General features: G+C 45.3%; 6 protein-coding genes across 6 annotated transcripts; 2 read left to right on the top strand and 4 right to left on the bottom strand.

The window, feature by feature from the left end:
• Positions 1 to 199: 199 nt before the first annotated feature.
• PADG_11148 (uncharacterized protein) lies at positions 200 to 3,312 on the bottom strand (the record flags this gene model as incomplete). The annotated part of the gene is made up of 2 exons (XM_010758442.1): positions 200 to 2,825; positions 2,936 to 3,312. 2 exons carry the CDS (start codon positions 3,310 to 3,312, stop codon positions 200 to 202), a joined length of 3,003 nt encoding a protein of 1,000 aa, XP_010756744.1.
• A 497-nt stretch (positions 3,313 to 3,809) lies between these two features.
• Positions 3,810 to 6,590, bottom strand: PADG_00765 (hsp98-like protein; the record flags this gene model as incomplete). Its single annotated transcript, XM_010757666.1, has 1 exon — positions 3,810 to 6,590. The coding sequence occupies one exon, from the start codon at positions 6,588 to 6,590 to the stop codon at positions 3,810 to 3,812; it is 2,781 nt and encodes a 926-aa protein (XP_010755968.1).
• A 1,929-nt stretch (positions 6,591 to 8,519) lies between these two features.
• PADG_00764 (uncharacterized protein) lies at positions 8,520 to 9,476 on the bottom strand (the record flags this gene model as incomplete). The annotated part of the gene is made up of 1 exon (XM_010758181.1): positions 8,520 to 9,476. The coding sequence occupies one exon, from the start codon at positions 9,474 to 9,476 to the stop codon at positions 8,520 to 8,522; it is 957 nt and encodes a 318-aa protein (XP_010756483.1).
• Positions 9,477 to 12,729: 3,253 nt separating this feature from the next.
• PADG_00761 (uncharacterized protein) lies at positions 12,730 to 14,431 on the top strand (the record flags this gene model as incomplete). Its single annotated transcript, XM_010758180.1, has 4 exons — positions 12,730 to 12,792; positions 12,859 to 13,041; positions 13,427 to 14,176; positions 14,288 to 14,431. 4 exons carry the CDS (start codon positions 12,730 to 12,732, stop codon positions 14,429 to 14,431), a joined length of 1,140 nt encoding a protein of 379 aa, XP_010756482.1.
• A 1,527-nt stretch (positions 14,432 to 15,958) lies between these two features.
• Positions 15,959 to 17,087, bottom strand: PADG_00760 (uncharacterized protein; the record flags this gene model as incomplete). The annotated part of the gene is made up of 3 exons (XM_010758179.1): positions 15,959 to 16,154; positions 16,269 to 16,755; positions 16,844 to 17,087. The coding sequence occupies 3 exons, from the start codon at positions 17,085 to 17,087 to the stop codon at positions 15,959 to 15,961; spliced, it is 927 nt and encodes a 308-aa protein (XP_010756481.1).
• Positions 17,088 to 18,266: 1,179 nt separating this feature from the next.
• Positions 18,267 to 19,133, top strand: PADG_00759 (tubulin-binding prefolding complex subunit GIM3; the record flags this gene model as incomplete). The annotated part of the gene is made up of 4 exons (XM_010758178.1): positions 18,267 to 18,284; positions 18,384 to 18,518; positions 18,786 to 18,853; positions 18,941 to 19,133. 4 exons carry the CDS (start codon positions 18,267 to 18,269, stop codon positions 19,131 to 19,133), a joined length of 414 nt encoding a protein of 137 aa, XP_010756480.1.
• Between the last annotated feature and the right edge of the window lie 958 nt (positions 19,134 to 20,091).

Here is a 20,091-nt window from a genome sequence, read left to right as displayed (position 1 = left end):
AAAAAAATTCAAAGCATCAAGGTCAACCAGTCAGTATTTACAAACTGTACAACTCAATTGCAATAGTGTTGCATCCATTCCTGTCGTACTCAACTCTTACAACTTTGAATTAGGAAAACAAAAATCATAACAGTGGTTATTGCGCAACTTGGTAAAACGCAAGCGAGGGTGAAAAATTGAGAAGCAACTCGACAAGAAATCATGTGGAGCTCTCAGGGGTCCCAGAAGACCCATGCTTTTTGAACACAAAACTTACTCCATTTCCTTCCTCTTTCAGCAAGGAGAGAAGAACATCGTCGTCGATATGAGCCTCGATGTCAGCTTTGTCTGCGCCAAAATTTCCCGAGGTTTGATGAGGCGATGGAGCGCGAAGGTGAGACGTATCAACGTGCGTGTATTGCATCAGTGAAGGAATTTTGGATTTTCCCTTCCTAGATTTGTTAGAAATCTTCCCACGCCCTTTCATCACGGCCCCTCCTGAAGATAGGGCTTGGAGCTGAGAAGCTTTTATCAACTTCGTGAAGTCGGTGGTAGCATCATCTGAGTCTGTCGATTCACTTTCGCTATGGTCAGATTTAGAAATATCAATTATGTGGCTCCCATTGGGATGCGAGGAAGTCTCTTGCCCCCCTCTACCATCACACTCGCAACCAAGGAGATCGTGTGTTTGGCACGTTGCTCCTTCATCAAGTCGAAATAAATCCCTCAACTCCTCACGGGAAAATTGCAAAACGCCACTTTTTTGATCCATCACGCTATTAGCCAACCCTATCTTGGTGACCTGTCTCTGCCAAATTTTCTCCTCCAGTGCGCCCTTTAGCAGAAATCGATAAATTCGACAGTGTCGCTTCTGACCATCACGATGTATCCGTGCCATGGCCTGCATATCCGTGGCTGGGTTCCAGTCGACGTCAAAGAGAACTAGCCGGCTGGCTCCGATAAGATTGAGACCTGTACCTCCAGCTTTGGCTGATAGCAGGAATGCAAAAACTGAAGTTGGGGATGAGCGATTGAAATCGTCGACCAGTGCCTGGCGTTTTGCGGCCGGGGTGGAGCCATCAAGGCGCAGAAATGGTAGGGATAGGGAAGTAAGAAGTTTTCCCAAGAGATCCAGAGTGGATGTGTAGTTCGAGATAAGCACAACTTTCTCGGAAGTTGTATGACGTATATTATGGAGTAGTTGATCAAGGACACGGATTTTACCACTCGAGGCGGGTGTGAGTCTTCGAGTAATACTGGAGGGGAGACTGGCAACCAGGGAACTAAGTGTGGAGGTAGAATCTTCATCGGAGCTTTTGGGGTTCAGGAGGGAAGGGCTATTGCATAGTTTTTTGAGAATGGTGATGAGTTGTAAAGCACTGTCAGAATTTCCCAAAGCGCATTGAAAGACAGGTGAGCTGAGAACATGGCGATATATATTTGCCTGAGAGGAGGTAGGGTTACAGAAGAGAACGTATTCGGTTTTCGGTGGTAGATAATTCGAGAGGAGGTCGGCAGTGCGTCGTAAAATGAATAAGGATGTAAGGCTTGCCAATTCTTCACTTCTTGCTTTTCCTTTCTCGATGTCCCTTTTCAGCGCACCAGGCTGTTGGCCCTTCACAATTGGCCCTTCAAATTGTTTCATGAACATTTTGAATGTCCCTAGAATTCCTGGGTTGACGAAGTCAACCATTGCGAAAAACTCCGTTAAGTCATTCTGGATTGGGGTTCCTGAAAGGATGACTCGTTTCGAGGTATTCAACGTCTGTATTGCTTGCGCACTCTTATTTTGTACAGTCCTCATTCGATGACCTTCGTCCGCAATGACGATATCAATACCAGAGCCTTTCGAGAGCTCTTCTTGCACTGTTCGGAGCCTTTCATAGCCGATAATCATGACACTGTAACTTTGGCCCATGGTGAAATCCGTAAGTCTGGTTCTTTTGGCATCAGCTACAAACACCCCAATGCGTTCATTCCCTAGCCACTTGCGAAATTCCTTTTTCCAGTTATCGATCAATGTCACAGGGCAGACTATTAGAGCCTTTTTGATAACTGGAGGTGCCTCATATATTGGGTTCTGTTTCAACAAGGTCCATATAAGCGCTATCGTCTGCAAAGTTTTGCCTAAACCCATTTCATCCGCGAGGATAGCCCCTTCACCATTGAAAGAGCGCATTCCCATTACACACTCATAAAGAAACCTAACACCCTCGCGTTGATGTTCCCGAAGGTGCTTGCCCAAAAGGGGGTCAAGGACGACGTCGACAATTTCTTTTCCTTTTGGTACTGATTCTGGCCGTCGCATGACCACCGCGCCAGGGAGCGAGGGGTTATGCCGTGGAATGGGCTTGCCATTCGGTTTCCGTACGAGTACAGTGCTTTCTTTCATGGGATTTTTGAAAGCACTCTTCATCGCAAGGCTTTTTGGCACAGCAGCGTTAAGGAGCTTCTTTGCTCCCCCGTCGTCTCCATGTTCGCGTTTAATTTTAGTCTTGGATGGCAGTCTAATCGTCCCATTCGTTGACATAGCAGAAGAAATGCGGGATATCCGTGCTGGATCTTTCCGGATTTCCGTATCGTCGTCGGCAGATATACTAGCGGGTAAAAGTTCAGCAATTCCCAGGAATGCTCGACCAGACATATACTCCTTCTTTGACATGACAGAATCAACCTCGACATCTTTTCCACCAACCGACAATGTTGATCCGGGCAGTAGTGGAGAAATAAACCTAATCCTCCCTAAATCCTTCCCAGATACATCTTGGAGATACGCATAACCACCGCGGACGGCTAAGATCCCATCGCCATCCCATGTCTTGTGTTTTTTGGCAGTGGATTTACGCCTGAGAAATGAACGGGAAAAATATTAGCGATAGATTAATCACTCCTTTGACATTATTCAATAGGATCGCTACCAACCAGAAAAGTTGCCTCAAACACACAATTTACGTACCAAAGGACATTGTAATACGTCTCCATCCCGCCATTCCTTGCAGAAGTTCCGTTATCATCAACTTCCACTTCCACTGGTGGGTTCCATCTTGCGATAAGCGGTTTCCGCTCTGTATCAGTTATCTTTGAGCTTGGCTTGTGTACCACCCGAACTGCAGATCCTGATTTAGCATCACGTTGCCGATTATCATAGCCAGCATCCTCATTATCATTAATTGTAAGATCAACGGCTTCTGGGCTGATTCTGCGGCGTTTACTTTGGGGGTATGAGTCTCCAATTGAACTGTCTGCATTTGACGAAGACGTCGTTGTCGTTGAAGGGGAGGCAGTAGTCGGAAGCTTCCTAATAAGTGGAGGCCGGAAAGGTTTGAACGTCATAGTATTAAATCATTAACGGTCTGCACAGCCAGGCAGAAATGTTTGGATTATTATGAGAGAACGACTTGAAGTTGGAAAGATATGAGCTGCTTGGCGCGTCGCGTCAAGAGATCCCAATTAAACCCACATAATCAACGCGTGGTCACATGATAGTTAGCTGCTTCTTCAAAAAGGTCCTGGAAATTCCAAGCAACCCAAATGCTTGGTGTATTTGAAATCCTTTTCCCCAGTGAATTCCACTCACTTTATTTGTAGCAAGGGATTAGTAAACTACAAAAGCAGAGAACAGTTGAAATTTTACCATATCCAAAGAACCAGTTGAATAACTCATGGTAAACTTCCTTCTCATGCAACTTAACAAAAGACAAATCATCAACTCATCCAAAAAAAGCGCTTTCCCCGACTAATACACAGAAGAAATACACAGAAGAACGTGTGAAATAGAAAAAGAAAAAAAAAAATCGTAATACATATATATATCCTGTTCTCTGCCAGGCTCACTCATAAAGGTCCTGTTCTCCCATATCTTCTTCCATCTCCGCAAGTGTGTCAGATTCATCAATCATCTCCTCGTCTTCACTTTCCGTTTCAACGTGGTTTGGTAGGACAGTGATTCTTCCTTCCTGCATCACAACACGTGCAGTCTCGCCGTCTTTGATGGCCCCTCTTAAGATCAAGACCGCAAGGCGGTTCAGGACCTCTTTCTCAATGAGTCGCGAGAGTGGCCTGGCGCCATAGACTGGAGAGTATCCGGCATTACCCAAGTAGTCCTTGACTTCGTCTGTACAATCTATCGTCACCGTGCGGTCGTTCTGCTCTAGCCTCCGCTGGATCTCTTGTAACCGAACATCCACGATCTTCCGGATCTCCCGCCTTGTGAGGCGGTTGAAGATAATGATGCTAGAGATTCGATTAAGGAATTCGGGAAGAAAATAGTTCCGCAGTGCGCCCATAACAAGCTCTTTAGTGGTGGGGTCAATCTGGCCATTGGAAGCTGTGGGCCGTTGGAGAAACTCGGCGCCAAGGTTGGAAGTCATGACAACGATGCAATTCTTTGCATCGACAATTCTTCCCTGACCGTCTGTGATTCTTCCGTCATCCATCAGCTGAAGGAGGACGGTCAAAACTTCCTTCGCAGCTTTTTCCACCTCATCGAAGAGGAGAATGGAGAATGGTCGCCGGCGAAGTGATTCTGTTAGCTGGCCACCAGCATCGTGCCCAACGTAGCCAGGGGGCGCTCCGATCATTCGACTCAAAGAATGCCGTTCCTGATATTCAGACATATCAAATCGGATCATGGCCTTGGGGTCATCGAACAGGAATTCCGCCAGTGCCTTCGTAAGCAGAGTTTTACCCGTGCCTGACGGCCCACTGAAGAGGAAGCTTGGCGGGGAGTTAGGGTTGCTCAGGCCAGACCGTTGGAGTCGAATTGCGTTCGACACTGATTGGACGGCTTCCTTCTGGCCAACAACAATTTTGGAAAGGTGCGATTCCATGTGCAGAAGTCTGTCCTTTTCGGTGGTCCTCAGTCTGGTAACGGGAATGCCGGTCCATCTAGCCACAATTTCATTGATTTGCTCCGGGCCAACAGCATCTGCCATAAGGGTTTCTCCTGCACCTGGCTGGGCTGATAGTTCCGCATCTTGTCGAGCTCTTTCAGCCTCCAATTGTTCGATGCGCTTCTCGACATCCGGGATGGCATAGTAAATCAGATCCGAAGCAGTTTGCGTATCTCCAGACCGGGTTGCCTCGTCCCTTTTCACTTTCAAAAGGTCCAATTTGATTCTAGCATCTTGAATATCCTTGCTCCGTTGTTTCTCACTTTCATATTTTTCACGTAGAGGGCGAAGCTCTTCGTTGACGTTAGCTGCCTCCTGTTTGGCAGCCTCGAGTCGAGCCTTCGACGCCGCATCCTTTTCGCGAGCCAGAGCATGGATTTCGATCTGGAGTTGTCGGGCACGGCGTTCCAAAGTATCCAGGGCTTCAGGTTGAGATTCTCGCGTGACGCGGACAGCGGCGGCTGCTTCGTCAATTAGATCAACTGCGGAATCTGGAAGTCTTCGGGCAGTAAGGTAACGAGAAGCAAGGTTGGCTGCGGATACAATGGCTCCATCGAGGATGTTAACACCATGGTGAACTTCGTATCGTTCTTTCAGACCCCTGAGAATAGAGATGGTCTCGCCAACAGTAGGCTCCTTGACCAAGACCTGTTGGAATCGACGCTCGAAAGCTTGGTCTTTCTCGATGTACTTCCTGTATTCGCCAAGAGTGGTTGCGCCAATGCAATGTAGCTGACCTCTTGCAAGCATGGGCTTGAGTAGATTTGCGGCATCCATGCCACCTTCTCCACTGGAGCCAGCTCCCATAAGAAGATGGATTTCATCCACAAACAGAACGATGGTCTCCTTTGATTCTTCAATCTCTTTCAAAACGCCCTTCATCCTCTCCTCGAACTCACCACGATACTTGCTGCCAGCAACAAGTGATCCGACATCCAAGGATAGAAGCTTGCAATTAGCCAGATTGGCGGGAACATCGGCATTGACAATCCGTCGTGCTAGGCCTTCGACGACCGTTGTCTTTCCCACGCCAGGTTCGCCAATAAGCACTGGATTGTTCTTTGTCCGTCGGCTGAGAATGCGAATCACTCTTCTAATCTCCTCTTCTCGGCCGATCACGGGATCAATCTTCCCTTCTCTCGCCATGGCAGTCATGTCCACCGTAAACTTTTTTAAGTTTTCACTTTCTTCTTCTGTATCTGCCGTTTTTGAATCCACGCGTTTCATTCCGCGGATTTGCTGGATAGCAGAATCGATCATCTTGACATTGGGGATATTTGCGTCCGCAAGCGCCCGCTGGATAGTAGGATCCTGCGCTAGCGCAGCTATTAAATGATCAATTGCGACGTAAGTATCCTTCTGGGTCTTTGATAAATTGGAAGCCGCCCGGAGAACCTTCGCAAACGCCGGTGACGGGGAGATGGTCTCTGGAGGCGGATCTTGCGAAGCTAGCCGGACCAAAGACTTGTTGAGGGCCCTGCGTAGCTGCTGAGGATCGCCATGGGCTTTCTCCACAACTCGTTTGAAGAGAGAACCTGAACTGGCTTGGTGTGAGGGATGTGTGGTAACTTGCTGGTCCTTGGACTCATCCACAGGGGGGTCCAGGAGCGAAACTGCGAGATGAATGGGGAGGAGCTGTGGGTGAGCATGCTGCTCTGCGAGTGCGTGAGCATCGACAAGAGCTTGATTAGCTCTGTCTGTCAACTGTGTTCCGTTCATGATGGCAGTCTATAATTAAATCTCTGGAGATTGGAAACGATAGATAGAGCTAGCTACCCAAGCGGTGACGGGTAGTTTCGCGGATATGTAGTCGGGAACCTCAAGGTTCGGGGTAGGGGTGGCGGTTGGTGAGAGTTGATATGCCCGGAAGATCTTCACGAATGCAAAGTCTATTTCGTTTATACAGCTGAGAGAGTAAAAAACAAATAGAGGAAACTAATCCAATTACCAGGGAAAGGAAAGGAAAGGAAGTACAATATATATTAAATCGCTTGGATGTTCGCAGTTCAGTTGCAAGTTAGTGGAGAGTTCGGGAGCGTTCTACATGTTTCTCATGTCAGGGCTGCGCACTACGCTACATCATATATCATGTGACCCGTTGATGTCATGCTGGGCATTAATAACGCGCACGGATTAACCCGTTGCCCCCGAAGCGCCCGCGCCCGCACCCACGTGACCAGTCGCATAGAGATTAGCCGGTTCTCCCGCGATAATCAGGGACAAACGCTTCTACAACATCGTCAGTCGCGCGTTTCCAATTTCCCTCCCCAATGACTGTAGAGGCAAAGTCTTAATTTATTGCAGGAACAGATTCTTAAGAAACACAGCTATGATCATAAGGGAAACAAGCAAGAAGTCAAGCAAGAAAATCTGATGAGAAGCGGTAAGTAAAGCTTTTATTGTGGGGAAAAGTAGTGAAGCACCGACTCTCTCTAAGACCCGAGCAAAGTGTGGTCAGTGTCTCAAAAAATAAAAATATATAAAAAAATATAAAAAAAAAAAAAAATTAATAAGCAGGGAAATAGGCAAGACCTCTCATGAAAAGCCTGAGCAAGAGAGGTAGGTTTAAATTGCGGCGGCAAATGAATGAATGAGCAAGGTTTCAAAAATTCCTATTTCTCTATCATCGAAGTGGGGAATAAATTATCTCTCAAATGATTGAATGATTCTAATGATGATTGAATACCGGAGTGCGAATAGTTCGGAAACATTGTGTTAGAATAAAATTAATCAACTAAAATTACTCACTCATATTAAGAAACAGCTTTCAAACTCCAAAGCTACTCAAATTATTCTCTACCTACGTCAAATTCTATGAGGAATGAAATTCAAGCTTGGTGAAGTGCGAAAATGCTGCCAGAATCATTAGTTACCTGCTTGAACCAACCCTTCTATCACTAATACCAACTATTTCTGCCTCAACTATATGAATTGTGAATTGAATAGATGAGCCAATGCAGCTGCTATGAGCACAAAATCTCACAGACAAAAAATAGGAGGGATACAAACAATATAATGAAAGTTTTTGATCATGGGCCGTTGAGAATGAAGAATGAATATGAATAGGTGGAATGAGAATTGAGGGGGGCTGTGTTTAGGAGTTGATTTGTAAAGATATGGTGCCACTCGAATAAGCGCTAGCCCACCAATTCATTCATTTCGGTAAACACTAGAAACCCCCGCCACCCGCATTGCTCCAAGTGGTTAGCATCCTCGATACAATACTACTTAGACATTCCATGTGTTATTTGGGGGAGCTTGTAGAGCTTGAGACGCAGAGAGCAATATCCCGGTCTGACTTCATTTTGAGCTCCTGCTTAAAAAACACTCTTTATAACCGCTCAATTGGAATTTCAAATCAAGCTGTTTATTGCTCATTTCCAGTTATCCCATTATTCTTAAAACAATAAACTTTCAATAAAAAAGATATGACACCACTAGTGAATTCTCAGTGAAATAGAGTGAAACATAATTTAAAAGTAATGCAAGTATCTGACAGGGCTGAATGGAATATTAGGTTGAAAACATAAATTTCATAGAACAAGTCAAGAAAGGCAAAGGGACAGACAGAAAGTAATTAAAGGAACGTTGGGGATGAATTAGGGGGATAGTACGTCTATCCTGGTCCCGAAGACCAGCAACATTAAACTACTCCATATACATAGGGATTCGGCCTCTAATCTTGGGAAGTGTAGCCCTTGCCCTCTCCTGAAACTCCTTGAACCTCGCTTCATCGACATTGAGAGCGAATACCATGCCGTTGCCGCAATGACTCCTCACGCTACCTGCACCTTGCTTGCAGTAGAAATAACGAGGGTGTTTGGAGTGAACAATCAAATCAAAGGGCTTGAACTCTGGAATATCGTCCGCGTTGGCGTGGTTAAAACCGGTGTCGACAGCTCCGTGCTCCTCCAATGGGGTACAGGGGGACTCGAAGCTCGATTCGGTCAGCGTATGGTTAAGAGCACGGAAATCAAAGTGGATCTTGGAGCCCTTATACACATGTGGTAGATACTCAGGATAATAGCGTAGGGTTTTTCCTTTATCAAGACCGACCGTGACAGTTGGTGTGGGAGGATATGTGTGATGATATTCGCCACCGGTAGGAGTCCAGGTGGTGGGCTTCTTATCAGCGCCGTAATCCAAACCACTATTCTGTGCAATGGCGATTTTGATGAATTCATCCATCTTTCCAGCTGGATTCAGTCCGAAAACCATTCCCTTACCACAGTGGTTGGGCGGGCCCTGCTGCTTGCAATAAAACCATTGCGGTTTGGTGGTTTGGACGTGGAAGGGAATAACGAAAAGGCCTGATTCATTCTTTGGGTTGGGTTGATTGAGGCCAGTATCGAAGCCCCCGTTGTACGTGCATGGAGTCTTGAAGTCAGACTGGGTCAAGGAGTGGGATTGGGCGAGAAAGTTGAAATAAACTGTGTCTCCAACAGCAGCGTCGATTTGGTTTGGGAAGAACTTTACTTCGCCATTGAAAGTCCCAACATCGACATAGTGCTTTTTGTAACCGTGATGTGATCCACGGACGGCTATGTCTTCAAATGCTGCGGCGATAGCGGCAAGAGCAATAACTGACAAGGCTGACAACTTCATCCCGAAAATAAATGAAAATAAACACACTAAGCAGGAGATACTGCGAAGGTAGAAGGACTGCAGAGGAAGTATTGAAGTAGGAAATAGAGAAAAGAGAAAAAGAACAGTATGAAAAATTATCGCTGTATTTTCAAGTTTTGAGAAGATGATGAGTAGAATAAAACCCCATTAGGAGCAGATCCCACTGGCATACTTATACCATTTCATCCTCAGATTGACGATAGCTCTGAATGAGATATTGCTATCCGTTGGAAAGAGGACATCTACACCTGGAAAGGGACTGCCAGTCCGATTCAAGCTAGATCTCCTCGTATCTGTCCGTTCAAGGCTGAACTCTTCATCCTAAACATCAATGGTGAAAACCTATTCCGGAAATGCCCAGCAAAGCTTGAGGACTGATATGAACGACGTGAGCCAGTCATCCTGCCAAGTTAGGAAAGATTCGTGGCTGAGAAGGGGAGAAATTCCAAATTCCGACGGAGATATATATCCAAATGGGCATGGTTAGATTCTACAGACCCTCAGCCCACGTGGAAAGTGTTTCGGTTCGCAGGGTTTTCGTGTCTTAGGATAGGATGGGATGACGCTGTCCTGTGAAGAACGTGGCCGTGGAAAAATGGTGCTAAAACAAGACGGCGTTTGGCACAGACGGCTTACCAGATCTGGGATAACTCAGCCCAATCAGGAAAATCGTGTAGTCTTAGATAGGTTTAACGCATTGCTTGGGCAAGATAGCTCGTCCGCGTTCGGAAATTCTATTTTTGGAGTTGGATCACTTCGCCCAATTAGGCCTGAAACGACATGCAGCCTTGGAGATGGAGGCACTGTTGGGAGGCAGTGAGCATGTAACTAACTAGTTAGGAGTGTTAAGATCTCGACGGGGATGTATGGGCCAGTCTGCGGCCGTGAACGGCATCACACGAAGTACGCTCGTCGACTGACACCTGAAAGCTAGCGGTTGTCGACATATTGGCCTGCTGTCCACTAGTTAAAGCGTATTCACAGGGTATGCGTGCTTAAAAACCAACGGAGTCTCTTTCATAACAGGGTGGAAATGCTGTGAAAGATTGCTGCTAGTTATGTAGCAGCCACTCCTTGCGCCACAAGTAGCTCTAAAAGTCCCGTTGAGTTTACTTCCAGACAAGACAGGCAGGGTAGGATTGGAGTGCAGCGCGCTGTTAATCTGGTCCATTGGGATCGCAACAACTGAGAATTCTCTGTCCTCTGCAGTGAAGGCATTTTTGGCGGAGCTTGCGCAATGGTTCAGGTCAAGGAATATCTGACATGACACATGCAGCAAAAGGTTGTTCGTTCAATGAGAAACAGCTAGGAGTCTTCCAGTCCACATGCTTGGACATGAGTTTGTATAATCCTCCTTGGGTAGTTGGCTTTTTTGGTGCTCCTTTCATTTTAATGCTGTTCATAGTAACTAATCAAATGCAAACTGGTGTTGAGAAGTGCATCACGCCCTTGCACCCCACACTATGTTAGACAACGAAGTAATGCTGTGTATAAATGCAAGACTATAATGGAAGACATGATAGATGTTCCATAGATATTCCATAGCAAATAGCTGGATTTCAAGTTCACAATAACTACCCAACGAATGGCAAGGATGCAAGCGTTCTTTCGTATCTTGACCGCATCGGCACCGTTGGGGGAGTGGTTGTTCAAAACAGATTTCCAAAGATAAAGAAAGTTATTAATAATGTCCCAGGCACAGTTAGTTATGGCATGACAACTACCAACAACATGGTGGGGGCGGGGAAATATGCTCTGAGCGAACAGAGCTTTCACACAACCGACAACTTACAGGTCATAACTCCAGGAATCTGGGAATGGGTGATTGGCGCAGTTGGAGTTAACTGTGTCGCAGAGCACTGGAAGCATGGGCGTGCTCCATGTAGTTATTTAGATTGGAGGCTTGAATTTAGTGCCCTGGGAAAAGTTGCGTCATTTCCACGAGCAATCTATAATGGATTTATGTCAAAATGGCTTTTCTCACGTTTTTCTTTTGTTGACGTGATTGTTTGCACTTGTTGTAGAGAAAACAACGGAGACATTTTGGCAAACTGCGCTGACTCGGTGTTGAGCAGCCCCGCCAATTGACCCTGGCCGACAAGCATTAATTATTTGACCTGCAAGCATCCACGTCACTGATCAAGTAATTCGAACTCTAAATCTAAGTTCGAACTCCGAGTGTCCAAGAGATGGAGGGCGAACAGCTTATCTTCCCATCAAGAGCGGAACAAACGGCCTTTTTACTGATTGAAACCGCTTTAGGGCCGCTTTTAGGGCCGGGATGCCTGCTATTCCGGTGATCAACCACTAAGGAACGCCCATCGTCGACCCTAAGCGGGCCCAGCAGCCAAGCCACGGGATGTTCAGTTACTCGACTCTGGTATTCACAACGTTCTGGCGTATGCAAAATTTATCTTCCACGGCTTTCATAAAAAGTTAAACTCTACGGCTGTCCCATGCCTCGTACGAGCGCTCTTGTAACGGGCATGTCCACCGAGAAAAGGGCAGACAACCTCATACCTCGTTTGCCCGGTAACTTTACCATTCTACTGGTGAACTCAGGCGATTGCTGCTTCAAGCGCCCCATTTCTTCAGACATTCATTGGCTGCCCAGATGCATCGCCTCTGCATCTGTGGGTGAAATGGCCTGAGGGCGAGGCGCAACCTGGCGTGGCGCTAATATGCATGTTCAAAGCCTGATTGCCCCCCTTGGCCCTGATAGCCCGGGTGAAGAAGTTGATGAGGGGCTGAAGTGTTGAAGAAGCGCTCTTGATTGGAACCTAGAGGTTTCAGCGACGTCATGGCGACCTGGAGGAAATTCCTACTCCATTGACTGGGATAGAGGGGCAAATCTCGGATAAAAGTTGGCTCTCTCATCTTCACAATTAACCAACGGTTGGAAGGAAACCTTTCAGAGCAATACCCAGAAAGCAATCCTAATTGGCTCTTTTCATTGTTCCAGTAGTTAACTTAACTATCCGATTACTCTTTCTGATCTATTCAAATCCCTCTGTGTGCACAAACACCCCCCCACCACCGCGCGCCTGGCGAACTTTTCCCTTTGTTCTCTGGGAAAAAGATTGAATCAGGTTTGTGATCTTGTAATGAATATTTAAGAAGACGAGAGACTGTAAGCATAAATTGCTGCTCCGCACAAGAACTGAGTCAGCCTCTTGGATACAACAACCGTATAGACAAACCTTACAACTGTCGCCAGCCCCAGTCATACAAGATGTCGAATCGTCCAATCTTTGTTGCGACTCATCCCCGAGCCTGTTCTACGGCTTTCGAAAGGGTATGCTTAGATCACCCACCCCCTCGATGTTGTGGGAAACAGCTAGCAGCTAACCCAATTTTTCAGGTCTTTATGACACGTCGTGATGTCCTCCAATGTGTACATGAACCTTTTGGAGATGCATTCTACTTTGGTCCTGAAAGATTGAGCCAGAGATATGAAGATGATGAGCAGGCGAGAGTTGAGAGTGGCTTCGCGTGTTCGACATATCGATCTGTTTTTGACAGGCTGGAGAGTGAAGCATCCGAGGTTTGACCCTTTTTCCGGTCCATGAGAAAATTGGCTCTCACCTTCTCTTGCTCCTCTTCATGTTACGTGTATATACATGTCGTTCACTCTTTTTAATGCGCGCTGCTTCTCTTTTTCCTGGAAATTTGCCCTGCCATCGAGGTGCTTGGATCTGTCTCACGGACCGTATCCTCTTATGCGGTGATTCATTGCCTCTAATCGTCGATATCGAGAAGTTGTTGCTACTCCCACATCACATGAATACCCAGAATACCCCTCCCAATTATTGTTTGGGGATGTTAGATTTGGCTCAAACATTGAATCATGCCCCCAAAAGTTACATCCGGAGAGCGCAACCTCAGCACTCAGCATGCTCATCGATTGCGATATACTTACCGTATTATAGGGAAAACGCCTTTTTATCAAAGATATCATCCACTATCTTGTTCCCCCGAACGGAAAGCCAGCCACCATCGCCCCCTCCTTACTGAGAATTAAACGCGGTGTCAGCACTGTGGATGGCAACAGCGTCGATCCCGTCAGCGCCTTGGCCATGGAGCCGAGTTCCAATGGCGATAACAAGACACCATATCCATACGATACATGTGCGGAGGCCGACAATCCGACTGTTATTCCGTCTTCCATGCTAGCCAAATTCCATTTCACCTTTCTGATCCGCGACCCGCACTTCAGCATTCCGTCCTATTATCGATGCACCATACCGCCTCTCGATAAAGTCACTGGCTTTTACGAATTCTATGAATCTGAAGCGGGCTATGATGAGGTGCGTCGGGTTTTTGACTACCTTAGTAAAATACAGCTCATCGGACCGCATGACGCCAATGGAATCGGTGTTATGAATGGCACACCACATGGGATCAACGGCGAGACCAACGGCGAAACCAATGGTGATGATATCGCATCTGACGCTCACAGTAAAAGGGTTGAAATTTGCGTTATCGACGCTGACGACATGCTCGACGATCCCGCAGCCATGATACAACGTTACTGCAAGAGTGTGGGGATCGAGTACAAATTGCAAATGTTGAAATGGGAGTCCGAAGAGGAGCACCGAATTGCCAAGGAGGCATTTGAGAAATGGAAAGGATTCCATGACGATGCTATCAACTCTACAGAATTGAAAACTAGATGCCATGTAAGTGCTTCTCAGCACATGCGATTAAATTATATGCATCGTTGTCTATTTATTCCTATAATCTCTAACCACTTCTCATCCATTTTCTTTATTTAAAAAAAAAATATACAGAAAAAGGAACCCAAAACCGAAGCTCAGTTTGACGAGGAGTGGCGTGCCAAGTATGGAGAAAAGGGTGCAAAAATCATCCGTTCCGCCGTTGATCGTAACATGGCTAATTACCGGTATATGAAGAAATTCGCTATGAAGGCGTGAAAATGGTTTCGTTTGGATATGCTTCATGTGTCCGGTTTCATCTAAAAGCCTCCCTTGATTTTTGCATCTTTTAGTGGATATTTCTTGTTAATACATTCCGCATTAGTTATACTCTCTTCTTATATCTTGGAATATCAGCTAGCAAATCAGCTACGCAAACAGGACATGATATTGGAGGTTCTTGGAAGCTGTTGCCATGTCCAGTGCTGAATGATTCCTTGCAAAGGAAAGTGACCGACATAATCCCAAAAATCCATTTATTATTTCTCTACTGTCACACTTATTTCTTCCATTTTTTCCCGCCATTATTCTTCTCCGTATTCTGTTTCCCATTGCCATTCAATTTGCTAAAGCGACAAGAACACAGCATGCCGCCTAGGGTTTTCAGGATGGGGTGCCATCCACTACAGATATTTAATACCTTTATTCTACTTTCACTTTCACTTTCACTTTTACTTTTACTCTGGTATTTTTGGTACCATTCCATCAAGCATCTTTTTGGTAGGTGAAGATGATATATGCCTTTCTTAAATCTCCTAAATGACTCACCACTTCAGCATTCACATTTTGTTCGAATGTATAAATAAAGACAAGTCATTTCAGGATGAAAAATAATATTATTAATAACAAATAATAACAACATCAAAACCATGACATTATGAACAAAAAAATCCTTGTGAAATTTTATATACCTTAGATAACAAAACAGCGTGGTATACATATATACCATATAGTAAGTAAGCATGTAAAAATCCGGAATTCTTTTCCACACGAAGCCGCAGGGGTTCAACTGCTGCCAAATTCATAAGAGGAACAAAACGGCAAAAGTAAAATCAAATCAAAAAATAAAGGAAACTTAAAAAACCCGTTTCTTGAGAAACCGAAATCCTCAGGTCACCATCATTGCGAATTCGGGACGGCAAAATCCGTGACGAAGGAATGGAACAAAAGGAGTAACTATGAATTTTAATGATTTAGATAGATATGAGTGGGTGAGGTGTGAAAGGGGTGATGATTAATGGAGCAGTTCCCAGATCAGAGCGTTTGAGGACAAATATGCTGCAGAGGAGGAGGACTTGCTGCATTTCTCAAGTGTCTTGACCAGGCTGGGCTAGGCGTGTGGGGGGAACAATGGGGACGCGGAGAGATGACATATAAACTTCTTCAGGGGGACTCATAAACTGGTTTACCTGACAGATAAAAAGCAAGCAAAATTCAAGGATAACCCATTCAAACAAAAACAAGGTGGTGCAGCAGCCTCCATGAAAAATGCAGTTCAAGTTCCACACTGAAGAACAGAGGATAACTCGCAATTCGTAGAAGATACGAAACACAGGCGTCGAACAAAATAAAATAAAAAAAAAAAATAGTGAGGAGAAGAGGAAAGGGTAAGAGAAGAGGAAGGGTGAGAGAAGAGGAAAGGGTCAGAGAAAAAGGAAGTTTACACCGAGGAATTCAAAATGTATTTGAAAGGATTAGTGAACAAAAGAGAGCCAAAACCAAAACTCCATTCTCAATTCACACGAGTCAGACGGCGCTATAGCCGCCTCGCGATCCTGGTCCTTGGACGGTAGAAACTACCTTCCGGCCCCAGTCTTTTAAAATGTAGGGGACATCACGAATGGTGTCACCATGTGGAAGGAGATCCCAGCCCCGCGCGCCGTATCTGTTGTAGTTCAACCAAGAACCAAAAATAAGGTATGCGGCGGTGAAAAGGAAAACACTAGAGGGAAATTGTCAGTTTTCACGCAATGTATAGCTTCAGCTGGCCCCCCTTTCAGGATTCACAAACAAAGAACCATATAGGTGAAAATGGACTCTCGAAAGAATGACTTACATGATAACCAACCACGTGAAAAATCCCCAGTGGTTAGACTTTCCTCTGTCGCCGTGCTGGAAGTCTTCGCAGACATACTTAGTCCGCCAGTCCAATCTCAAGACGAACATTTCATCCACCTGCGCGTAGCTTTTAAACGAGAGGCTTTGTTTATCGTCAACTTTATCATCTTTATCATCTGGCTTGGTGACTTCAGATTCCTTCTCATCGGCCATCATAATTCCCCGACCAGCCCAATCGTTTTCCAAACCCGTGCTCTCATGGTCACATATCATTTCTATAACGGCTTTTTGTTTGTATTCCTTGCCATTAAACGGATAGCTTCCTCCGTGCAATTCTATTCGCAAGCCGTCTTGTTGAGAGTCGGTCATCTTGAGCCGCGTAATCTTAGGATCAAGAGTCCTCCCGGAACTTTGGACATAATTTCCTGCAATTGGAATGGCGCCTAGTATCTTGTTTTCACCCGATGATCGTTGGACACCACAGACTGGGAGAGGAAAGATAGGGGAGTTAGCACGGAGAAAATAAAGAATGGTCTGTGGTGAAGATCGGAGAAGAGAAGGGGGGAAACATACCCCTTGTTCCCGATGGGCACTCTGTGTCTTTCAGCGGTTTGCATAAATCTATAGTGTATGTGGTATTGATCGTGGTTGGCGGGTGTTCAACAGTATTGAAGACTGAGTGAGGACCGGCCAACGGAGACAGGTCCCATGACATGCGGTTGACAACGATGCGGTCGCAATCCAAGGTGATTGCGGATGAAAGAACGGGAATAAATAGAAGAAACGGAAGAGCAGAGACCTCGTGTCGTACCTTCATGGCGAGCTAATGGGTGGGGTTTTGCTTAAGGGAAGAAAGGTAGGATCGTCAGTGGAAGCTATCCCGCCCTGCTCAAGCAGCAAGAGCAAGGACAGCTGGAGGGGGATACTGGAATGTAACGACTGTAACTTTGTTCGATCGACCAACTGATAGAGATAACACAGTATTCGCCACCATGTGGCGGATATTCGCAGACTCAGAACCTCAGGCTTAGAGGAGTGGATGCAGTTGCGGTCGTCGTTGTCGTTTGTCGTTGTCGTTGACAACTCAAAGTTGATATCGGGTGGGCATTCAGTTGAACGGTGGCTAGAAGAATGCCAAGACTGACTGCTTATACCAGGCCCAACACTAACAAGTGAGTGTGCTCTTCTACTCTTTATGTCATGTCAATCTTTGTTCAAATACGGAGTAGCTCAACTCCTAATCCTCTAACCTTAATCCATAATACTCCCTAACTGATCCACCCATAATCCGCCCCTAACCCAAGTGAAAAGGGATGTTGAAAGGCGGTGTGATTATGAGTAAACCTCTTACCACGCTCAACTGCCTTCTTTTATATACTTACTCCGTATAACTAGTTAGTTAGTTAACTAGTTAGTTAACTTATTTACATTAGTAAGGCATTATTAATAGCCCGTGTCGGGATGAAGCCGTTGGGTTTGAAGCAAACGATCTAAACAACGAAGGGACTCCTGATGTCACTGGCTTGCACGTGATAGGTGAGCGAGGGAGCGCAGTAATTTGGAAGCAGTACGGCGAGTCCTATGTATATGTCAAACCGTTAAAGGGCCAGCATATGAAGCGTCTTGAGTTTTGGATTCGATATCCAGAAAACCATCTGAGGGGGAAACGGTAAAAGAGGGCAATGAAACAGAGACTATGCCATAGAATGCACAAATGCAATACACCGTAGTATTAAGAAAGGTGGTGCACAATCCGGCGTAGCTACTCCGTAACTGAACGATCTACTGCTAATGCACGGGCCACTCGGGTGTGTGAGTTTGAAGCATAATTTCTTGGTTCAAGAAAGGGCAAAACCACCTCAATTTCAACATCGCTGAATTCAGTCAGAAACATTAAAGAAAACCAACACTTTGTATATGAAATCTCTTGAATAAGCTGCTTATTTATTATCATATTTTGAAAGTAGTTCACATCAAACCATCTCACAAAATCATGATGCTACAACGGCGTATGGTGAGTAACTCCCATTATCACCCTTTTATCCCCCCTAACTAACCCTCCCATAAAACAACACGCAAGGGAGAGGTTCATATGTTGACAAATTTGATATAGCTTTCGAAGGAGGATGAGGCATCCGCTAGCTCTGAGGAAACTGAGGTTCGACGCGAAGATCAGGAAAAGATCAATCGCTTCAGCAGACTGCACCAGCGGGAAACAATGCTGGAGGAGCAACTGAAGTCGAAAAATGTATGTTTTGGATTGTGGTATCTTTTGATTCATATCAATTACCTTTTCCTGAGAGGCTGGGGCATATTGAGAATTTTTTTTTCCCCTTTATGATTTTTCTTTCTTTCCTTTCTTTTTTTTTCGATTCATCTCACTGAACGTTCCACCTTGACTTGATTCAATAATACTCCTTAATCCCCTTTAGAGTTCAAACATAATTTTGTATGGAGAATCCCCAGCCTTTTGCTGCCCCAGCTAGCTGACGAAACCATCTCTATGGCCATATAGAAAGACAAGGAAGACCTTGAGGAGGTATCTATGGAACTCGAACTTGCAGACGAGGATGAGAAGATACCGTATGTAGAGCTCTTCTTCAGTTTTTCAATATTTATTTCTTCTCACTCTCGCATACCTCTCACACTATTCTAACTCAAATCAAATAGATATAAAATTGGTGACTCGTTCATCTCACTCCCTCTCTCAGAAGCACAATCCCTGCTCGCAGCTTCCACAGAGCAAATTGATGAGGAGGTCAGCAAGCTAGAAGCAGACCTACACGACCTGAGAGACGAAATGCAGAAGCTAAAAGTTGCTCTGTATGCGAGATTTGGTAGGAGCATTAATCTTGAAACTTAATTCTGTTAAGGTTCGGGGTTGTTGCACTGGTTGGACTGATGGGGATGGTTGGTTAGGCCCATATGCACTTGCATGTACAAACAATAGCAACGTATGTGAAGTTCCTAAAAGTATTTTTAAAATTACATCTTGTTTCTCTTCCTAGGAGCTTACTTGGGATTATTACTGCAGATAAGTTCACGGCATATTGATATACCTGCTCTTCTCCCATACTATGCCATCCATACGTCATCCAACCCTCAGTGACAGTACATAAGAGAATGAGGAAATGTCTGAAATAGAATACTATATCCTCATGGAATTATATTAAAAAATCAACCCCTTAAATGCACGTAACCTTAGTGTCCCATAAATCCCGACATAGCGAATCCGCTGAGGTATCTCAAATTCAAAACAAATTGGACTGTGAATGGATTCAAGTGCTGAAAGGAAAGGTGAAGAAAAAAAAAAAAAGGATAAACCGGAAAACAAAAAGACTAAGGTATTTTTCAAGCCATATTAATCTCCATATACAGTGGGAGAAGCGCTATGACTGAAGCAAAGGGGCTACGGGAGAGATCGAGTCCCTATGGCCAGAATTGTTCGCTCCAACCTAGATATGCAGATCTCCATTTTCCCCTGAATAGTGATTCGGACAGCACCTTGGTGCAGATTTCGTAACCCATTGAAACCGGGGTTGATTCCCCATTTGTTCCCTTGTTGGCGATGTGTGGAGTTCTCCCTACTAGAAGGATAGAGGTAAGGCGTTGCTGTCCTTTAATGAAGCATCTCCACACCAATGCATTGCAGAATATTGTGTGGCTCAGGCTATATTTTCCAATTACTACCGCAAGGGTGTTAATCTGACTGAGGAATTTTGTTTCCCAGTGAAAATTCCCGAATCTTTATGAAACGAAGTGAATCGCAAGCTGGTTTGCACAGGCTGCGGGGCTTCATGGCTGCATGGCTTAAGTACCTC

This window comes from Paracoccidioides brasiliensis (genome assembly GCF_000150735.1).
Source record: "Paracoccidioides brasiliensis Pb18 unplaced genomic scaffold supercont2.1, whole genome shotgun sequence".
Classification (NCBI taxonomy): Eukaryota; Fungi; Ascomycota; class Eurotiomycetes; order Onygenales; family Ajellomycetaceae; genus Paracoccidioides; species Paracoccidioides brasiliensis.
The sequence above is the reverse complement of the archived record's forward strand: the minus strand, read 5'-3'. Positions and strand labels throughout refer to the sequence as shown.